Below are 18,574 nucleotides of genomic sequence, written 5' to 3' on the forward strand. Positions count from 1 at the left end.
CGGTGCAGTGAGCCCAGTGACCCACCGCCGAGAGAAGCACTGCACGGAGTACGAGCGCGCACCCGTTCCACTCCGCGCCACCCGCTGCCCCCTCGTGCAACCGGTCGCCCCGACCGAGGTACCCTGGCCCGTCCATCGCGCATCGGACGGCGCGGGTACGCCCGGCGTCATCAGTCATGGTCCGCGCGCGGGCCCGCCAGCCCCCGTGAGGAAAGGGACGAATCCTCGTACGACGAGAGGGGGCCCGGGGCCGGGAGGTGGAGACAATGACGGGAGTGCCCCTGCACGTGCTCGCGCCAGCCTCAGTCGCTCCGCGGCGGGGCCCGGCGGGGGCGGGACGGTAATTTTCCCCGGCGCCGGTGATTGGTCTGGTGATTTCCAGCGGTCTCGTGTCACACGTACCGACGTACGCATACGAGGAGGGCTGGGGTGGACTTTTGTGTTGGCACCTCGATTGCTCTCTTATTTGCGTCTTCAGCCCTAGGTTCATGTTCTTTTCTTTTTCCATGGATGCTTTTTTCTGAAACATGTTTGGCTCGTAGGCATGGAAAATAACACTTCCTTCGTTTTCAAAGTAAGTGTTCAAATTTTAGTTTAAATAAATTTAAATTTAAACAGGTGAAAAACATGTTGGGGGTGACTCACACATAGTGTGAATGCTTAATGCATCTTGACTCACCTGTTGACTCGACTTTCGAGGTGGAAAAGAAATTTAAAGTAAAAATAACAACCATCCACTATCAAGGAGACACTGGAACCTAAATTTATTTTGACAATCCTACCTTTTCTCGTAGAAGACTAGCAAGACTTGACCGAGCTAGCAGTTTTTCTTGTGTTTTATGCACACCTTGTTAGGTGTGTTTATTGTACTCCACCATGGATTCTTACTTTGCAACACTTTTGACCCCTAAATAAGATAAGGCCGACTTTTTTTTTTGCGGGCAAGATAAGGCCATCTTAATATGTTTTTTTTTGACTATGTGGCAAGTGTAAGACTAGGGTAGCTAAGCTAGTAACAAGTGGCAGTGACTCGTAAGCAATTGACAAAGTTAGTTCAAATTCAATGCATATTGACCCATCACTTCCGTGCTCAAGGTGAAACGGAAAGTTGAAATCACGCCACATCTTGTCTTATGTAGGCGAAACATTGATTATGCCCATGTTTGATAGCTTGGTTCTCAGTAAAAAGCATCTCTACTCATTTATTTGTGTATCATAAAGTATGCTGGATGTGAAAAGCTCAACTCATCCGAGTGACTGTAGTACAAAGCCGAAGTTTGAATGTTTTTGTTGAATACAATTAAAGCTCTTGCAAAGGGGCAAACTAGAAACAAAATGGCAAGTAAAAAAACTAAACTTAAATATTCTTTTACACAGACACACCCAATCGCAAATTGTGTGTGTGTGTGTGTGGAGAAAAAGGAGCAAAAATTCCCAGAGCAACCAAAAACGTAATTCAAGCTATTGCAAGGGGGCAAAGCAGAAAAAGAAATTCATCCGATCGTTTTTTTACACCCCCTACGAGAAGAGAGAACCTCTTCCCTCCTCCGCTGCACACTAAACCCGAAACGGAAAAAAAGAAAAGAAATTCCCACCACTTCTCGGCCTCCGCTCCCTCGATCCAGCCATGGCCGCCTAGCCCGCCCCGCCCCGCCCCGCTAGGGTTCCGCCCGCACCGACGCGCCCTCCGCCTCCGCGGCCGCCCTCCCCTTCTCCGCCGCGCGCCCAGCTCCCGCCCCGTGGCCGCGGCGTCCGATTCGGCCGCCGGGTGGGGTCTGGTCCGGCCGCCGTGGTGTCTGGTCTGGTCTGCCGTGGTCTGGTCCTGAGCGAGCGCGCGCGAGCAATGGCGATTCGAGGGGGCGAGTGGTCGCGGTTCTCGGTCAGCGGCGAGCTGTGCCTCCGCGAGCCGCGCTACTTCTGCTTCCTCCTGAGCTGAATGAGCTCGGGCCGGCTGCCTTCCTCGGTTTCTCCGTGCTCGGTGGAATCGGGTCTGGGGCGGTGAGCCGTGCCGCCGGGTTGGTTGGCGCTTCTCTCCTGTTCACCGGGGAGGATTTGGATCGGTGAGCGGGCTTGGAGGTTCGTTGGAGTGGCTGGGATTTGGGCGCGCCGAGGTGAGTCGGCAATGGCGAGGGTTTGCCTGGGCGGCTCGGGCTTCGGTTAGGGCCTGCTTCAAGCTGAGGCGGCTGCTGCTTCGTGGCGAAGGGGCAATAACAGGTTGGACGAAGCAGCGGCGGAGGATGGAGGAGCTTCTCTGGGCGCAGAGGGAGAGGTCGGGCGTTGCTGCTGGGAGCGCGGCGCAGCTCTGAGCAGCCAGCTGCTTCGTGTCCCCGCCGCATCACGGCGAAGTTGGGTGTTCTTGGCGTCGGTCGCATCCCTGGATGGAGAGAAAGCTCTCCATGTCCGAGATGCCGCAGTCCCTCCCGGAAAACGATGGTACATCTCGTCTCACGGCCCCCTCATTAATTCAGCTGTTCAATTCTCAACTTGTACTCCTGTCTGCATCTCCAGTGGATTACGGATTGTGGAATGTGCTGATCGTGCGTGCACTTGAACCACCGAAGATGCTAAACAAATGTGCAAATTCAGCCTGCTTGTGTTTGCGCATGATTGATCGCATACATGTAGCCTCCATTGCTGGCCTGCACAAACAAATGCTTGCATCGGTTGCTTTTATTATTTATTCATCGTTCTCATGTTATGGCATTATTGTCACTCACTGTGCCTCCTCCCCGTTGTGACTTCTTGTCTGTGTCCCAAGTACGAATAGTAGCTTCACATGAGCTTTGCTTTCTGGTGGTTTCTGTTCGCTCATGTGTGCTTGGCACTTTTCAGGGGAACAAAGGTGTCTGAACTCGGAGCTATGGCATGCATGCGCTGGGCCCCTTGTGTCTCTGCCCGCGGTTGGAAGCCGGGTCATCTATTTCCCACAGGGCCATAGCGAGCAGGTCCGTAGGTTTTTTCAGTTTGTACCACCAATATATACTATGTTTTCCAAAAAGATAAAGATAAAGATAAAGTATAGTTTGTGGCTGTGCCATGAGTGCTCAGGAGGTTCTTATTCTTTGCATAATGCAGCATATAAACACCATACGGTTTGCGATTCTACTGAGACATAGCTTTAGTGAAATATTGAAGGTGTCATTATATGAAGAATCAATTTTGTTGCATGGATGTTGTCCAATTACAGTTTTCTAAAGTCATTTTTAGTGCAGTTCTCTAAAGTGATTTTACTTTTGTGTAGGTTGCCGCATCAACTAATAAGGAGGTTGATGCTCAAATCCCTAATTATCCAAATCTCCCCCCTCAGTTGATCTGCCAGCTTCATAATGTCACCATGCATGTAAGTTTACACTTCACACATAGAAGGGACCATCATGTAGTTTTTTAAGAGGTGCCCTGAGATCATTTCTTGATGCTAACGCAGGCCGATGCAGAGACTGATGAAGTTTATGCCCAAATGACACTGCAGCCGCTGAGCCCGGTATTAATCACATTTCTCTGTTCTTGTAGCCTGGATTCTGATAATAGGTTATATAGGTTAAATAATTGAAATAATTATGTATTCATCACGAGGTTCCAATGACAGGAAGAGCAAAAGGAGCCTTTTCTTCCAATCGAGTTGGGTGCTGCTAGCAAGCAGCCGACTAATTACTTCTGCAAGACTTTGACTGCAAGTGATACAAGTACACATGGCGGATTTTCTGTTCCTCGCCGGTCTGCTGAGAAAGTCTTCCCTCCATTGGTAACGTCCAGTGAAATTTAGTTTGTTTTTCTCAATGCATTTATAAGAAATGGTCATTATTTTGTACTTTTTAAATTGGGTTAATAAGATAAATGACACGTTCAATTTTCTACAGGATTTTTCTCTGCAGCCTCCATGCCAGGAGCTCATTGCAAAAGATCTGCATGATAATGAATGGAAATTTCGCCACATATTCCGTGGTATGTACTCAAGTTGTCTCAGATTTTGTGCAGCATGTGCATATAGATGATAATGATTAGTATTGATCAAGTAAAGGCTAGTAGTTTATAAGAATCCTAGAAAGACTTAACAAAAAGTACATTTTGCAACTTTTAGATGAGAAGGTTCTAGCACCTTCTTGTTAGTCCCTAGAATTGTTCATTTCCTTCTGCCAGCTGGAATTAGTGGGGTTTTGTTGGTTGGGGAATTTCTCTGGAAAATGTTGTATTCATCTTTTATAGTTCCCATGTTGCAGAGTTTTTGATGTATTTTAATTTTGTTCTAATATTGGACTCTTAGTTGGCCAGTGCTCTTAGCCCTTTGCACTTGTTATGCAGGTCAGCCAAAAAGGCATCTCCTGACTACAGGTTGGAGTGTCTTTGTAAGTGCAAAGCGACTAGTAGCAGGGGATTCTGTTATTTTCATCTGGTACCGACTACTTTATTTCCTAACCAATTTTATGCTGTTACCATAGTTGTTCATGTTACACCTTGATCACACATAACACTTTTCCATGTTTCCAGGAATGATAATAACCAACTTCTCTTGGGGATTCGTCATGCAAATCGTCCTCAGACAATTATGCCGTCTTCTGTGCTGTCAAGCGACAGCATGCATATAGGCCTTCTTGCAGCAGCAGCTCATGCTGCGGCCACAAACAGTCGTTTCACTATTTTCTATAACCCCCGGTATATTCATCAAAATCCCAATTCAACTAATAGATAACTCTATTTCTATACCTAATTAATATCTTTGTCTTTTATCAGGGCTAGCCCTTCTGAGTTCATCATTCCATTGGCTAAGTATGTCAAATCTGTTTACCACACACGTGTGTCTGTTGGAATGCGGTTTAGAATGCTTTTTGAGACAGAGGAGTCAAGTGTCAGACGGTAAGTCAAACATTGAACTGAGTAACAGCATAAAACTGTGAGCTGACAGTTTGTTCTTCTTTCAGATACATGGGTACAATCACAACCATAAGTGATCTTGACTCTGTGCGTTGGCCAAATTCACATTGGCGTTCTGTGAAGGTAACTAGTCATGATTCCAGAGTTCCTGCTGTTATCTTCTTTAGTTATTCACCTCAACCTATTCCGCATGCTTCACAGTTTGCTTCGTGAGAACATGTTCAACCTTAAATGGTAATGGCTGAAATTTTATTTGTTTTAGGTTGGTTGGGACGAGTCCACCGCTGGTGAGAAACAACCTAGAGTGTCACTCTGGGAGATTGAGCCATTAACAACCTTTCCGATGTATCCAACTGCTTTTCCTTTAAGACTGAAGCGTCCATGGGCTTCAGGGCTGCCCTCTATGCATGGCATGTTCAATGGTAGGCTGATCAATGTGACAAGAATAGCAGTATACGTGGTTCTGCTTTTATACAATTCAACCAAGTGTCCTTTTAATCAAGTTCTGTTCTGTATCATATGCGCAGGTGTCAAGAATGATGATTTTGCTCGTTATTCTTCTCTCATGTGGCTCGGAGATGGGGATAGAGGGGCTCAGTCGTTGAACTTCCAGGGAGTTGGAGCGTCACCTTGGCTTCAGCCAAGAATGGATTCTCCATTGCTGGGTCTTAAGCCAGACACATACCAGCAAATGGCTGCAGCAGCACTGGAGGAAATTAGAACTGGGGATCCTTCGAAACAGTCCTCGGCTCTCTTGCAATTCCAACAGACTCAGAATCCGAACGGTGGGTTGAATTCTGTGTATGCCAATCATGTTCTGCAGCAGATGCAGTATCAGGCTCAGCAGTCGTCTCTGCAAACTGTTCAGCACGGCCATAGTCAGTACAGTGGTAATCCTGGGTTTCTTCAAAGTCAGTTTCAGCAGCTGCATTTGCATAATCCTCCGGCACCACCACAGCAAGGGCATCAGGTTATACAGCAATCTCACCAGGAGATGCAACAGCAGCTTTCATCTGGTTGTCATCGTATTTCCGATATAGATTCTAGCATGCCTGGTTCTGAGTCTGCTTCGCAGTCACAATCTTCATTCTACCAGCAGAACCTCTTAGAAGGAAACAATGACCCATCGTTGCATCTTCACAATGGTTTTCGTAACTTCTCTAGCCAAGATTCCTCAAACCTTGTTAGTTTGCCTCGAACTGACCAATTAATGGCGCCGGAGGGATGGCCTTCAAAGAGGTTGGCTGTGGAACCCCTTGGTCATATTGAATCTCGGTCTGTGCAACCCAAACATGAGAACGTAAATCACCAGAGTAATATGTCCCACTTTGCTGGAACCTTGGCGCCGCAGTCAGCAAGAGACTCATCCAGTGTCCAGGCTTATGGTGCAAATGTTGACAACCAATTTCTGTCATCGTCATTTGCATTCCAGGACGGAATGGCAGGTGCAAGGGGTGGCAGCAGCAGCGGAACTGTTTCTATGGCCATACCTTTGTTGAGGTATAGTGGCGAAGATTTGCCACCCGCAGACACCTTAGCAACTTCCAGTTGTTTAGGCGAATCGGGAACCTTCAACTCTCTTGATAATATGTGTGGTGTAAACCCATCACAAGATGGAACCTTTGTGAAGGTATTCATTTTCTACTTATGTATTATGTTCTTTAAATTCTTCAATGCACATTCTTCAAAGTGGATCTGATGAATTAAGAGGTAATGTGGATCTGATGACTTTAAGAGGTAAAGAGTTCATATTAGGTGGACTTAAGAGGCAAAGAGTTCATATCAATTACTGTACTTCTTAAAGTTTTGTGTGAAGTCTTACAATATCTTGAGCACAATTGTTGGGTCACTAATGACACCATTTTGATGAGTGCCAACACACAGTTACCAGCTAATCCATCTTATTATGCATATTTCTTCTGCATGAACTGAAGGCTGAATACTTTTGATATTGGTTTTATTAGGTTTACAAATCAGGGTCCCCTGGAAGATCGCTCGACATCACCAGATTCAGCAGCTACTATGAGTTACGTAGTGAGCTGGAGCATCTATTTGGCCTCGAAGGCCAACTGGAGGACCCCGTAAGATCAGGCTGGCAGCTTGTATTCGTCGACCGAGAAAATGATATTCTTCTCGTCGGCGACGACCCATGGCAGTAAGTGACCTAGAAAAACCATCTCCGGTCGTTTGCACATACAATAAATTCGATCTCCTCATCGTGCATAACATCTTCGAATGCCGTTCTTTCCCAGGGAGTTTGTGAATAGCGTAGGGTGCATCAAGATACTCTCGCAGCAGGAGGTGCAGCAGATGGTCCGCGGCGGCGAGGGCCTTCTGTCCTCTGCACCTGGAGCGAGGATGGCGCAGGGCAATGTCTGCGACGGTTATTCTGGGGGCCACGACCTGCAGAATCTCACCGGCAACATGGCCTCCGTACCGCCACTGGACTACTGAAACAGAGAAGACCGGAGTCCAGAACTAAACCCAGCACTCCAAGGACCGCAGCATCACGGTATCGCGACGTGTTCGGTTCACCAACCCTAGCTAGTCCTCTCCTCGCCATGAACTCTAGTCAATAATATAGTTAGACGATCTACCGACATCATTCCGATCATGGATATGTTGTATGATCGCTGCTTCGGCTCTATGATAGCCTAGTCTCGGAATGGCAGACAAGAACCGCTCTTATGAATGGAGGCAGTATGGTACCGTGGAAGTGACCACCTTATATTATGTAGCAATATGTATGACCTGAAACCGAGTATTCCGACTGGAGACCTAAAACTGATCATTCCGGCTGGAGCCTCGACTTTTCGCCGTGAACTAAGTGTGGTTGATCCGCTGTATTGGGAGTCAAAGATTATGTTCTGTTTGTGAGCTTTGACCTGTAAAGTTGCATAGGGTGGTTGTTTGATATGCTGGAGTGCTGGACCGGATCATGATAACATGCGTGCCAAAGTGCAGACCATAGGGATACCGACTTTTTGAGAGGCCATTCGTTTCCCTGTCTGCTTGGCACGTCAAAAGTTGTGTTCACGAAGAAGTAACCCTCGAACATATAGTGTTAAAAGTTTGTGGTTGGTAATCTGAGATTATGAGGTGTTTCTCTTATACCCCCTCTCTCTTAGTTTACAGGGCGTGCGCGTACCCCTAGATTGTCAATTTGACTAACATAATATAAGTCATATATTACAAAGAATATACCAATATAAACTTCAGATGTTCTATTTTTAAAAGGTATAATTTTGTGTTATATAGTTTATATTAGGGTGATAAAATTGATAACCTAGGTATACGCGTAGGACTTGTAAACTGTGACGGAGGGAGTATTAAAAAAATGACAATAAAAATAGGCTTTAATTCTGGATGAGGATTTGTGGCTCTTGGGTGCCACACACGCTTGTATCTCGGGAGCTGTGATATGCCCGGTGGCGGCGGCGTGGATCGAACTCCCTAAGGTGCCACCGCCGCTAAGTTCCTCCTCTTCGATCGGGGATGCGCCGCTGCCACGACCGCAGCTCTGGCTCCACCACCTACCACTGTCGTGGTCGGCTGGTCGCTGGCATCGGCCGGAGTACATCATATGGGTGCGGGATCTCTATCTCTCTCACTCTGTATACGGTAAGGGGGAGAGAGGAGGATGGGTTGAAGTGGGTGAGGCGTTCGGGCCCAACCCTTACAGCCCGAACGATTCTACTGGAGTGACATGGCAACAACCCAATGCCAAGATCCGAGCAGTGCGATCGAACGGTAGCTGGAGCGTTCGGGCCGAGATCCGAGCAGTGCGATCAAACGGTAGCTGGAGCGTCAGGCACCTATCATTTGGAAAAGTTTATTCAGTACGCGAGCAAAATATAAGGTATCTTGACCTGGTAAGGTATATTATTTTTAAGACAATTAAGTCTTATTGGAAGTTGGAACCAGAAGATTATTTCTTTGAGTATGCGATTGCAATAGAGAATTCAAAGAAACTCAAAAGAAGAATGGTCTTTGTCTCGTACAAGCACTTGTTAAAATGATGCTAGACAAAGGTATGCTTTTGATTGGGTATCATAAATTTGATTGGCGGCAGTGAGGCAAAGCAAGCTGGTGAATTGAATGCATTCTAGAATAAGTATGTGGATTTTCTTCTTTAGCATCTGTTTGGTCCTTAGCATAAATTTTTGTGCTTACTTCTTGCAGGGTAATAAGCACTTACCTGATTACTTGCTAATAGTCCGAATGTTGTTTGCATACTCAAATTGAGTGTTATACGCACACAGACTTAGTTAGTTTGGTCTCTTTACATATGTCACTATTCACAACCTCACTTTAGAACGCAGTCAGGTCTGCGTTGATCTATGTCTCTTTGCTATGCTGACGGCTCTCAAAAAAATCATCATTGTTACGCCAGTCACACAGTGAGGTACAAAATGACGTCTGCCACATCACTACGCCGTGGCTCCCTGAGCAATCATCTCTGCGTCATTGCCTCTCTCCAATCGTCCAGGTAAGTCGGCTAATTCCCTGCTCTATTTTCCATTTGTCGAAATCTAACAAACCTTGAATTTCAACCCCCGTTCATTTAATAGAACATACTGCTTTGACCGGCAAAAAAATATGAATCTTTTTGCCTCACTAAACCGGTTAGCTCTGTATTTAATTTGAGTATGGATCAGTGGTTTAGAACAATATAAGGGAGCTGAAGACAAAAAAACAAGGAGTAATGTTTCTGAACAAAAATAAAATGTAACATGATCTTTTAAAACTGAATCCATCTGGGAAAGCACAATAAAGCCCTGGGAAGATGTTTTAACTACACCCAAACTGGATATGTAGTCTTTGCATGCAAAATATGAGTGAACTATGTAGTGCTAACAAGAGAGGTTATTTTTACTTTTCTGTTTATATATGCAACCATGTATGAGTTTCTGCAGTTTTCTGAAAAAAAAACTTTCAACAACACATGTCAAAGCATCTTGAAACTTCACAATATCATTTTGGCACTATTCAAAATATAGGCTCACTAGAGCCCGTCCACCAAAGTGACCTTTTAAGTTTAAGGGTCACTTTTATGGATTTTTTAGTTCTTATTGTATAAAGGTTGCGTCAATTAATTTTGTTCGAAGGGTGTTCTAAAACTGGTATTAACTCTTGTGCAAATGCCTCTGTCAATCATACGGACCCGCAAACCTCTTACAACCGTCCGGACCGCGGGAGCCATCGAATGTGGGCCTGTATCGGTTTGCGGGGTGGTCCGGATGCGATTTCTACCGCAAAACGGAGACAAAAGTGGGGGAGTTTTGCGGGAGTCCGGACACGTGAAACATCAGAATTCGACACTCCTGCCCACCCAAAACCCTTCCCGGACCCCGGGACTCCATCCTCCCCGTTTTCTCTCCTTCCTTCTTTCTCTCTTGACTTCACCGCGGCTCCACCACCCAGGCACCACGGCATACCCCTATCGGAACTCTGCGTCTCCGTCACCTCCGGCGCTCCAGCATGGCTCTACCCCGCTTCTCCTCCGTCTCTGTTCAACCCTTGTCCTCCGACCGCCCTGGCAGGTACCATCCATTGTTGTAATTTTCACCATGCCCAACAACTGTTCGATGAATGATCGAAGCTAAAAACGGTTGTCCCTTCTTCTTTTTAGCAATGGATTTCTATTTGGAGTACATATATGAGCAGTATGTTGAGTCGTCCGATGACACATCGGACGAGGAGTACTCCGATGAGACGGTGATGTTGCACACGGTCCTTGAAGACGCGGAGCATGTACCCTTTCCGTGCGGCTATTTGAACTTTTTCAAATTTGAACTAGTGCTGTATGCACCTATTTGAACATCTGTACCCTTTGCATGCGGCTATTTGATCCTGCGAACTTGGAAAAAAAATAAGGAAGAGCGGATGTATACGGCTAATGTTGGATGGCGGCCTCCCGCATCTGTATCCGCGGATTGGTCCGTCTGTCCAAGGACGGATGTGAGAGGAAATTTACGGGTTGACGTTGCAGATGCCCTAACTGTGTGCCCGATCGATAATGCACACCACCACCATGCCGACTACTAGATTCATAATTCAGGCAGGCATTTGTACTCGATCGGTGTAATAAAGCTGTAGGGCACATAGGATGTCAGGAGTATCCCCAAACTGTACGTGCGTGCATCAGCGACAAAATTAATTTTTCCGAAGATGTGTTTCAGGTCCGAATTCAAAGCAAACCACGCCGAATGGGTAAACACGGTGAAGCCTTACCTAGGACCCGACAGACATCCGAGATCACGTCGGAGGATGAATCGGCCATGGAGGACCTTCATGCCGTCAGGACTGAATTCAAGTCATCACTTGCTGCTCTCCTCAAGCTAAATTAACAAATTAATAATTGTTCAAAGAATCTCAATCCAATTGCTAGCTGCTTGCATTTCCTGAACCTGTAGGCGGTTGATTAGTGTCATCTCCTCCTAAATCCACGAGGCGCTCTGTGAGGAGGCCGCTGCAGCCTGGGGCTCATCAGATTAGCCTAGTTCTGCCGTATCTTGCTGAATGCTCCAGTACAGGAGGTTATACGATTCTGTCTGAAGATATGCAATACTCTCTCTGTAAAGAAATACTGTATAAGAGTGTTTAGAGTGATCTAAACGCTCTTATATTTCTTTACGGAGGGAGTATATAGCAAGAGCAGAGCCGACAGAGTATGTGTAGTAAACAGATTCTGACAATGATTCAAACAGATTCAGACTTGCAAGCCATACACAAACCATGATTGTGTTTGAAGGTAAAGCACATTTTTTTTGGACCCGGGCTAATCCCCTTTTCATTAAAATATAACGGAAATACAGCCATTTCCAAATTCAAACAAGGGAAAGGGAAAAAGCGAGGTCAAGCACTTCAGGGAAACCCGCTGTGGGCGCTCGCAATCGAAACGCCCACTACAAGGCGAAAACCGTGAAGCACCATCAACACGCAACGAACCAAACTAAGTTCAGACCACATTACAACCCACACAAAGGCAACACAGTTATGTAGAACATGGGGAGAACAGACTCCACAAAATGCTTCCAAATGCCTTGATATCTCAGCCCGATCACTCCAAAAGGCTTCCAAATGACTTTGGCATCTCGGCCTGATCACTCCACGGCGTCACCCGCGTGTGCAGTCGCGCAGAGTCTCATCATCTCTTTAGCGTTCTCCTTCAGAATCATCGCACCACGCTCCAGCTCCATTCGCCTTTCGCCCTTCAGAAGACCCTCCCAATAAGACAGGTGCATACAAGCATTGAAAACAATCTCGAAAGAAGATGACAATTTTTTGAATTCAAAAGTAGCCTGGTTTCTACGATTCCAAATAGCCCAGCATATAGCCGCCAGCCCCGCAGTGAAATATCGTTCCCCTTGAGGAAGAAATGCATAGCACCAAGAGTAAAACTGGCACAAATTGTTGGGACATAAGTCGGTCCCAAGCATCGCCCCCACAATACGCCAGGCTACCCTTGCCACTGGACAGAGAAAGAATAAATGCAGATATGTTTCTCTGCAATCGCAGAAAGAACAACTGGGGTTGCCAACCCAGTTTCGACGCTTCATAACATCCCTAGTTAGGACAGCATCCTGGAAAAGCTGCCAAAGGAAAAACTGGATTTTGGTAGGTAATCCGGCCCTCCAAATCCATTTATAGTCACAGCCAGCAAGATCTCTCTCCAGATAAGAATACATGGATTTAGTGGTGTATTTGCCTTTGGGTCCAGCAGCCCATACAATCTTATCTGGACCAGCCGAAGTGTCAATGTTGTCAACAATTTTTTTGACCTCATCGAATTGATAACATAGGTCTATATTCAGCCTGCGTCTGAACATATCTCCACTAGCACGGTTCATAAACTGAGCAACAGTATCGTCCTGGTGGTTAGCAATACTGAACAAGGCCGGATAGGTGATCCCCAGAGGTGGGTGGGTGCCAATGGGGTCATGCCACAACCTGGCAACATTGCCATTATTGACAATCACTTTCCTCCCGGCCATATACATCTCCTTTACTTTAAACAAGGCTTTCCAGATAGGGGAGTCATGAAATTTTATTTTCACAGTAGCTAACGAGCTGTTCTTAAGATATTTTGCTCTCACCACATCTTGCCACAACCCCTCCCCTGTATCCAACTTCCACCACCACTTTGCTAAAAGTGATATGTTTTGTTTGTGGAGATCTTTCACCCCCAGCCCTCCTTTATTCTGTCTGGGTCTCTCACCAGCACTTGATCCACATAAAAAGTGAAGTCATAGAAGCGATCACCCAGGACTGACTCAGCCACTGGGATAATTTCATCCACATTGCGACACCCAAGCTTAACTCTAACAGAATCAGGACGATGCAGGGTAGCCATGTCTATCTCAAGAGAGACTCCTGCCAGAGATGAAACAAACGCTACATTCCTCTCACATCTTTTGTCCATCGGGATCCCGCCCACCTTGAACCAAGCTTTTTCAAGAATACCCTTGGCACCATCATCAATGATTCCATCTAGTAACCCTCACCACTGTCCCGCATGGTTTCATTGTCATGCGATCACTATAACAAAAGCTTTTTCCACCTCTCTAGTGTTCGGAAATCGCATTATAAACACACCAGGCTCCACTAACTTAGCAGAACACCTCCAGGTTTTACCCAAATAAAGGAAGAACGCATCGTTCATCTGTTTCATAGTAGGGTTCCATTTCAGCACAGTGATAATAACATTGCATGATCTCTCTCTAGCCTGCTCTGCTGAACAATAGTCATGCACATAAAAAAACCCTGTCTCCTAGCTTGAAATGCACACATAGGAGCGATACACTCCCATGGCAAGAATTCCACACATATAGAAGCTAGATGACCCAACTTACTGGATCTCTCACAGAAAGCTAACAGGCAACGGATCGGAGCACGACCAACAGATTTGCACATGGGACAGAGATCACCAGAATTGGAAGGGGGCACCTGATTTTTGGCCATGGCCCTCGAGGTCGAAGGAGTAGTAGTTGCTGGAGCCGGCTCAGTGGCTTGGTGCGAGCTCCCTCCACCCGAAGCCGCCGAGCCCTTGTTCTTCTCCACCCACACGCCCCCCGGAGCTAGAACTTTGTCGCTCCGTCGCCGCTGCTACCGCCTCCCAACGCGAGGCCTCGGACGTGTCAGAGATGCCAGTCTTGTCGATGTTGTTGTTGTTGGAGTCCCTCCGCCATGAGAAACGGCCACCGCCGCGGTCGAATCTGCCCGCACCGCGGTCGAACCGACCACCGTGATCGAAGCGCCCACCGACGCGGTCAAATCGACCCGCGCCGCAGCCTGCGCGTCCAGCACCGAATCCCTCCCCACGGTCGCCACAGAATCCTTGCCCCGCCTTGTCAGCCATGGCATCTGGCGGGCGCGAAGGAGATGCGACGATCTCGGTGAACGATCTGCAATCACCGCCAATTTTTCCCCGCCACCAGGAGAAGGAGGAAGGGGGATCAGATCTAGGGTTCTGCCACGCCGCCCACAAATGCGAGAGGGCAGCGTCTAGGTCAAGAGGTAGGTGAGATTTGGCTTGTGTACTCCCCCTCGGTGCATCGCGTGGTGGTAGGCGTCCAGGATCGCCGTCCACGTGGTCGGCATCCGCCATTGGTGACGCCTCCCCCTCGGCCCCATGCGTGATGGGTCGGGTGCGGTGGCGCGACGCCCTGTGCCGTGTACCGTAGGGTCTGTCACATTGCTCTGGTCTGATCCTCCACCGACCCGCGGTGGATCCACTCCGGCGGTCGTCGGAATCCTGTCCATAATCCTCGCAAAAAAACATGGGAACGAGGCGACGAAACCAATATCCACTGACTCGTGCTCACGAAGTGCCCGCGCGTCGATCACCCTGTCCTCATCGTCGAATAGGACGAGGCGCAGGGCATCTCCCCGGAGGAGGAGCTCGCCGTCGTGTAGATGAACGATGCGCGCCGTCGTCAGATCCGCCGCGTATCGCACGTCATTAACAGAGGAAACAGATGAAGACATATAGTTCCAATGCTTAAATAAGACATGATCCGAATTAAGCAACTAGCCAGCCCCGTGCCAGCAGGCTCACAAGACACAGGCATATAATATATCAAGCACATCACCATCTGATAGAGGCTATTTAAGCAAATACAGTAGAAAGATTTTCTCTGCTCTCAAGTCTGAACTTCTAACGCCTTCTCTTCAACCCTCTCCTAGTTTCAGTGATCGGCTTCGAAACACGAAAACTAGCCCACCCATGTGCTGAGTTCCAGTCCATTTCATAGTCCGTCAGCTCTGGGTGTTGAATGAAATAATCGATTGCCTCTCTTCTTATCCCCTCTTCTATTTGGTGTAAGCTACTCTCGTCCGGGAGGTTGGGCGAGATATGAGGTGCAAAGCCAACAGACAGCTTTAGAGGTGGCCAGGCTCTTATGGTGTTGATATAGGCTTCATTACTTGAGCTCCTCGAGCAGTGATCAGAAGCTGAAAAACAACACTTGAATAAAACGAACATCACTTCTTGTGGGAACCTGCCTGTCAACTCGGATGAGATGGTATTGTTAGCACATGGCTTGTTGATCCCATTTGCTATGCAACACATTGGGTCTGGACTCCATTTTGTAGTCATTCGGACTATCTCATCCCAGCATAGCGAATCGACTGAATCACAGTACATGACATCTTGTGTAGGTAATCGAGTGAGTTCCCCAGCTCCAACTTTGGCCATAGGCTTGAACTGAGCTCCAATTGACTGCAAACACTGCGCGGCAACTCCAACTATGTTTGTGCTCTCGTACAGTCTCAGAGCCAACATTAGCCTAAAACTTTTATGCGGCGCCATGCGGTCTTCATAAAGAAAAGCTAGCCTTGCAACCCTGCCATACTCTTCCACAAAGACCGGCCATATGCCAAGAGAACACGACTGGCTTCTTTGCACCTTGTGGTAGAGGATATTTTTACCTTCAAGAAGCTGCCCGATGAGAGGGTTCAGGAACCTGTAGTGAGAAAGCGACGATCCGGACTCCACGTCCCTGACAAACTTGTCGGCTTCCTCGGCAAGCCACTCAAATCTTGCAACAACAGAGCTGCTCAGCACATCTTGTTTCGGTTTCGGGACAACGAAAGAGGGCAGGACGGCTTGCATAATCTTTGTGGGAAAAGAGGGCACCACCTGCCGGAGATCCCTCGCCTTGTCGAGCAGACCATCGCACTCCTCAAACGCATCCTTGAGCTTCTTCTTTAGGCAAAACAACGGTATGATGGTCATGGGCATCCTCCTGGTCCTCTCGAGCCCCAGAGACAGCCTTGTGTGCGCCATTTCCATCCTCTCCATGAGGCGCTCCGGCGACGCCTTCTCCCCGCGGCCGGTGAACAGGAAGGACACGGCTGCGCTCACGGCCTCAGCCACAAGTGCTGACTGTACCATCTCCATTGTTTTACCCCTGCGGAGGAATCAAACCAGGAAATCTGAGTGGGACTCGCCGATTCATGAACCCACCATAAATTAGAATATATATATATATATATACCACCTTCCGCTTATCAATTTCCCTTGAGTTGTTGTGTAGCAGAATTGAGCTAGCGGACCAAGAGCCAACTGAAGAGAGAGAGAGAGAGAGAGAGAGAGAGTGGGTGTAGATGGATCTTCAAATGCAACAACAGGTGAAGGAGGAGTGATGCGAAACCGAGACGTGCCGTGATATTAATAGGAGAGGATGCAAGAAACAAAAACAAAAAAGAAAAGACACGAGGAATCGGCGAGGAACTAGCCACTACAGTACCCAGTTGCAAATTAACAACTACGTACGTACCCAGTTGCTAAAAAAGTTGCCAAATAGGCAACGCGTCTAACCTTGCATGTGGTAACCACCATGCATGCTGCCCGGCGTGCTGTCTGTACTGTTGCAGTGCCGCCTGCCGCGTCGCCTTTTCTCTGCTTGACTAGAAGATCTGCGTTCACATGCTGCTTGCGGGGATCATTGCGTGTGATCTGCGGAGCCCTTCGGCACACCCCTCACAACCCGTATTAAAAAAAGCAGTATGATTATTTGATCATATAAGGTATTTTTCTTTTTTAAAGATTAAAGAATATTCCCTCTGTAAACTACTCCCTACGTTGCAAAATAGATGACCCAACTTTGTATAGATGACAATACAAAGTTGGGTCATCTATTTTGGAACGGTGGGAGTATTATTAGAGCGTTTAGATCACTAACTCCCAACCTCGTTGTTTACTTCCACCCACTGCAACCAATTATTCATAACTATTCAAAACAAGAGCAAATTACTACAAGATTTAATCCGAATAAACAGAAGATGAATCATGATAGTACTAACAGATATTAAACTAATCATGTGAGCCAGCATAGTAGATGAACATATCACATCTAAGGCACATACTAGAAACATGAATTCTACCACGATCTCGGACAAGGATAGAATCACATACGATGCAACAGGAGCAGCACCGCCTGCGTTGACGTTGTCGCCCATGTCGTCGAGGATGAGGTTGCCGAGGTCGGAGAAGAAGTCGTCGTTCGCGAAGTCGTCGCTGCCAGCAGTCGCGCGAGTGCGCTCCCAAAAACCTAATCACCCCTCTACCGTACAGGATCACGAGAGGCGGGGTTCCGGAGGCCTGCTGTCCCTTCTTGCGGTGCACGCCGGAAGGAGGGATGGAGAAGACTTGCGTGGCGGCGCAATGATCTGGAACGGTGGTGCAAAACCATACGATACGGTGGCGACTAGGGTAAACCCCACGTCCGAGTCGTGATCCAAAAGAATCGGAAACGGTTCCGACTCATTAATTTTTCCCGAGCAGCAAAAATATAGACAACGTGCATAGCTTTGTCCTCGGCTCGTCTCAATCCCGCGGCGCGTCGTGTCGCGGCGTGACGAGGCGTGGCGAGGTGAGCGAGGAGGAACGCGCGTGTAGGTCTCCTCTTCTCATGCTCATACAAGTGATAGAAGAGTTCACCTTATAAAGATGTGCAACTCTCACTCAACTTCCGTGGTGGGACTAAACTTTAGTCTCACTCACTTCACTCACATGTGTGCATGAATGGGCCAAGAGAATTTCAAAATTTTAGTTGGGCTTTGGGCCAAAGGCCTACTAGCAAAATTCCAATAATCCCCCCATAAAATCTCATTGGCACATCTCATCATTTAGTTCCAAAACATTGTTTATATACCGGCGCTCAGTGAAGACTGTAAAGTTGAACTTTCACTCAGAAATTTATACTACACTAGATCACAACTTGAATAGTGGACTATGCCTTGAACTATAAGTTTTCTGCGAGACTAGGTTCACACAAATTCTTGATCGATACTGGGCTGCCGCAAGGCTTCCCCGCGGGTGGAGCGTATACGTCATACTTCAGGGCCTTTCATGAATTTATTAGAGAACACCCAATTCTCACAGACCGTGACATTTAACAGTCAAATTCATATAGGTGTGTTCCTCAGAAGATGCTCAGCAGGACAACATCTCTGCTTACCCGAATAAGCCACTTGGAACACATTAAGACAAGTATCAACCTGCCATGCAGATCAGGAGAGTATTGCATCTTCAGAGCATCTCCAACAGGCGCCGGTCACGCCGCACGCAAAAAACAGATATGCCGCGCGCACATCGTTGGCTCCAGCAGCCGCGCTAAAATGCAGCGCGCGCGCGCCGCTCCAGCAGCGCGCAAAAATGCAGCGCGCGCGACTCGCCGGTGCATTGCATATGGCATTT

The 18,574-nt window shown here is 47.5% G+C and overlaps 2 protein-coding genes across 3 annotated transcripts; one reads left to right on the top strand and one right to left on the bottom strand.

Annotated features, from left to right (window-relative positions):
* Positions 1-1,704: 1,704 nt before the first annotated feature.
* Positions 1,705-7,746, top strand: LOC119298971 (auxin response factor 25-like). Of its 2 annotated transcripts, XM_037576280.1 has the most exons (14): positions 1,711-2,433; positions 2,833-2,945; positions 3,242-3,340; positions 3,425-3,481; positions 3,587-3,742; positions 3,858-3,942; positions 4,300-4,390; positions 4,486-4,650; positions 4,729-4,851; positions 4,917-4,992; positions 5,132-5,291; positions 5,397-6,499; positions 6,834-7,024; positions 7,122-7,746. In XM_037576280.1, exons 1-14 carry the CDS (start codon positions 2,379-2,381, stop codon positions 7,321-7,323), a joined length of 2,676 nt encoding a protein of 891 aa, XP_037432177.1. In that variant the 5' UTR covers positions 1,711-2,378; the 3' UTR covers positions 7,324-7,746. The 2 variants fall into 2 exon arrangements, with proteins under 2 accessions (XP_037432176.1, XP_037432177.1); XM_037576279.1 differs by having other exon boundaries at positions 1,705-2,433; positions 5,132-6,499.
* A 7,125-nt stretch (positions 7,747-14,871) lies between these two features.
* On the bottom strand, positions 14,872-16,456 carry LOC119296910. Its single transcript, XM_037574919.1, has 2 exons — positions 16,374-16,456; positions 14,872-16,283 (listed from the first exon to the last, which is right to left on the bottom strand). The coding sequence occupies exon 2, from the start codon at positions 16,271-16,273 to the stop codon at positions 15,029-15,031; it is 1,245 nt and encodes a 414-aa protein (XP_037430816.1). The 5' UTR covers positions 16,274-16,283; positions 16,374-16,456; the 3' UTR covers positions 14,872-15,028.
* Between the last annotated feature and the right edge of the window lie 2,118 nt (positions 16,457-18,574).

The sequence above is a fragment of the Triticum dicoccoides genome, chromosome 5A (genome assembly GCF_002162155.2).
Source record: "Triticum dicoccoides isolate Atlit2015 ecotype Zavitan chromosome 5A, WEW_v2.0, whole genome shotgun sequence".
Taxonomy (NCBI): domain Eukaryota; kingdom Viridiplantae; phylum Streptophyta; class Magnoliopsida; order Poales; family Poaceae; genus Triticum; species Triticum dicoccoides.

Excerpts from the sequence above, each read along its gene's own strand:
- LOC119298971 (XM_037576279.1), top strand. The coding sequence starts at position 2,379 with ATGGAGAGAAAGCTCTCCATGTCCGAGATGCCGCAGTCCCTCCCGGAA. Across the intron at positions 4,993-5,131 it reads CACATTGGCGTTCTGTGAAG|GTTGGTTGGGACGAGTCCAC; the intron begins GTAACTAGTCAT and ends TATTTGTTTTAG. Across the intron at positions 7,025-7,121 it reads GTCGGCGACGACCCATGGCA|GGAGTTTGTGAATAGCGTAG; the intron begins GTAAGTGACCTA and ends GTTCTTTCCCAG.
- LOC119296910 (XM_037574919.1), bottom strand. The coding sequence starts at position 16,273 with ATGGAGATGGTACAGTCAGCACTTGTGGCTGAGGCCGTGAGCGCAGCC.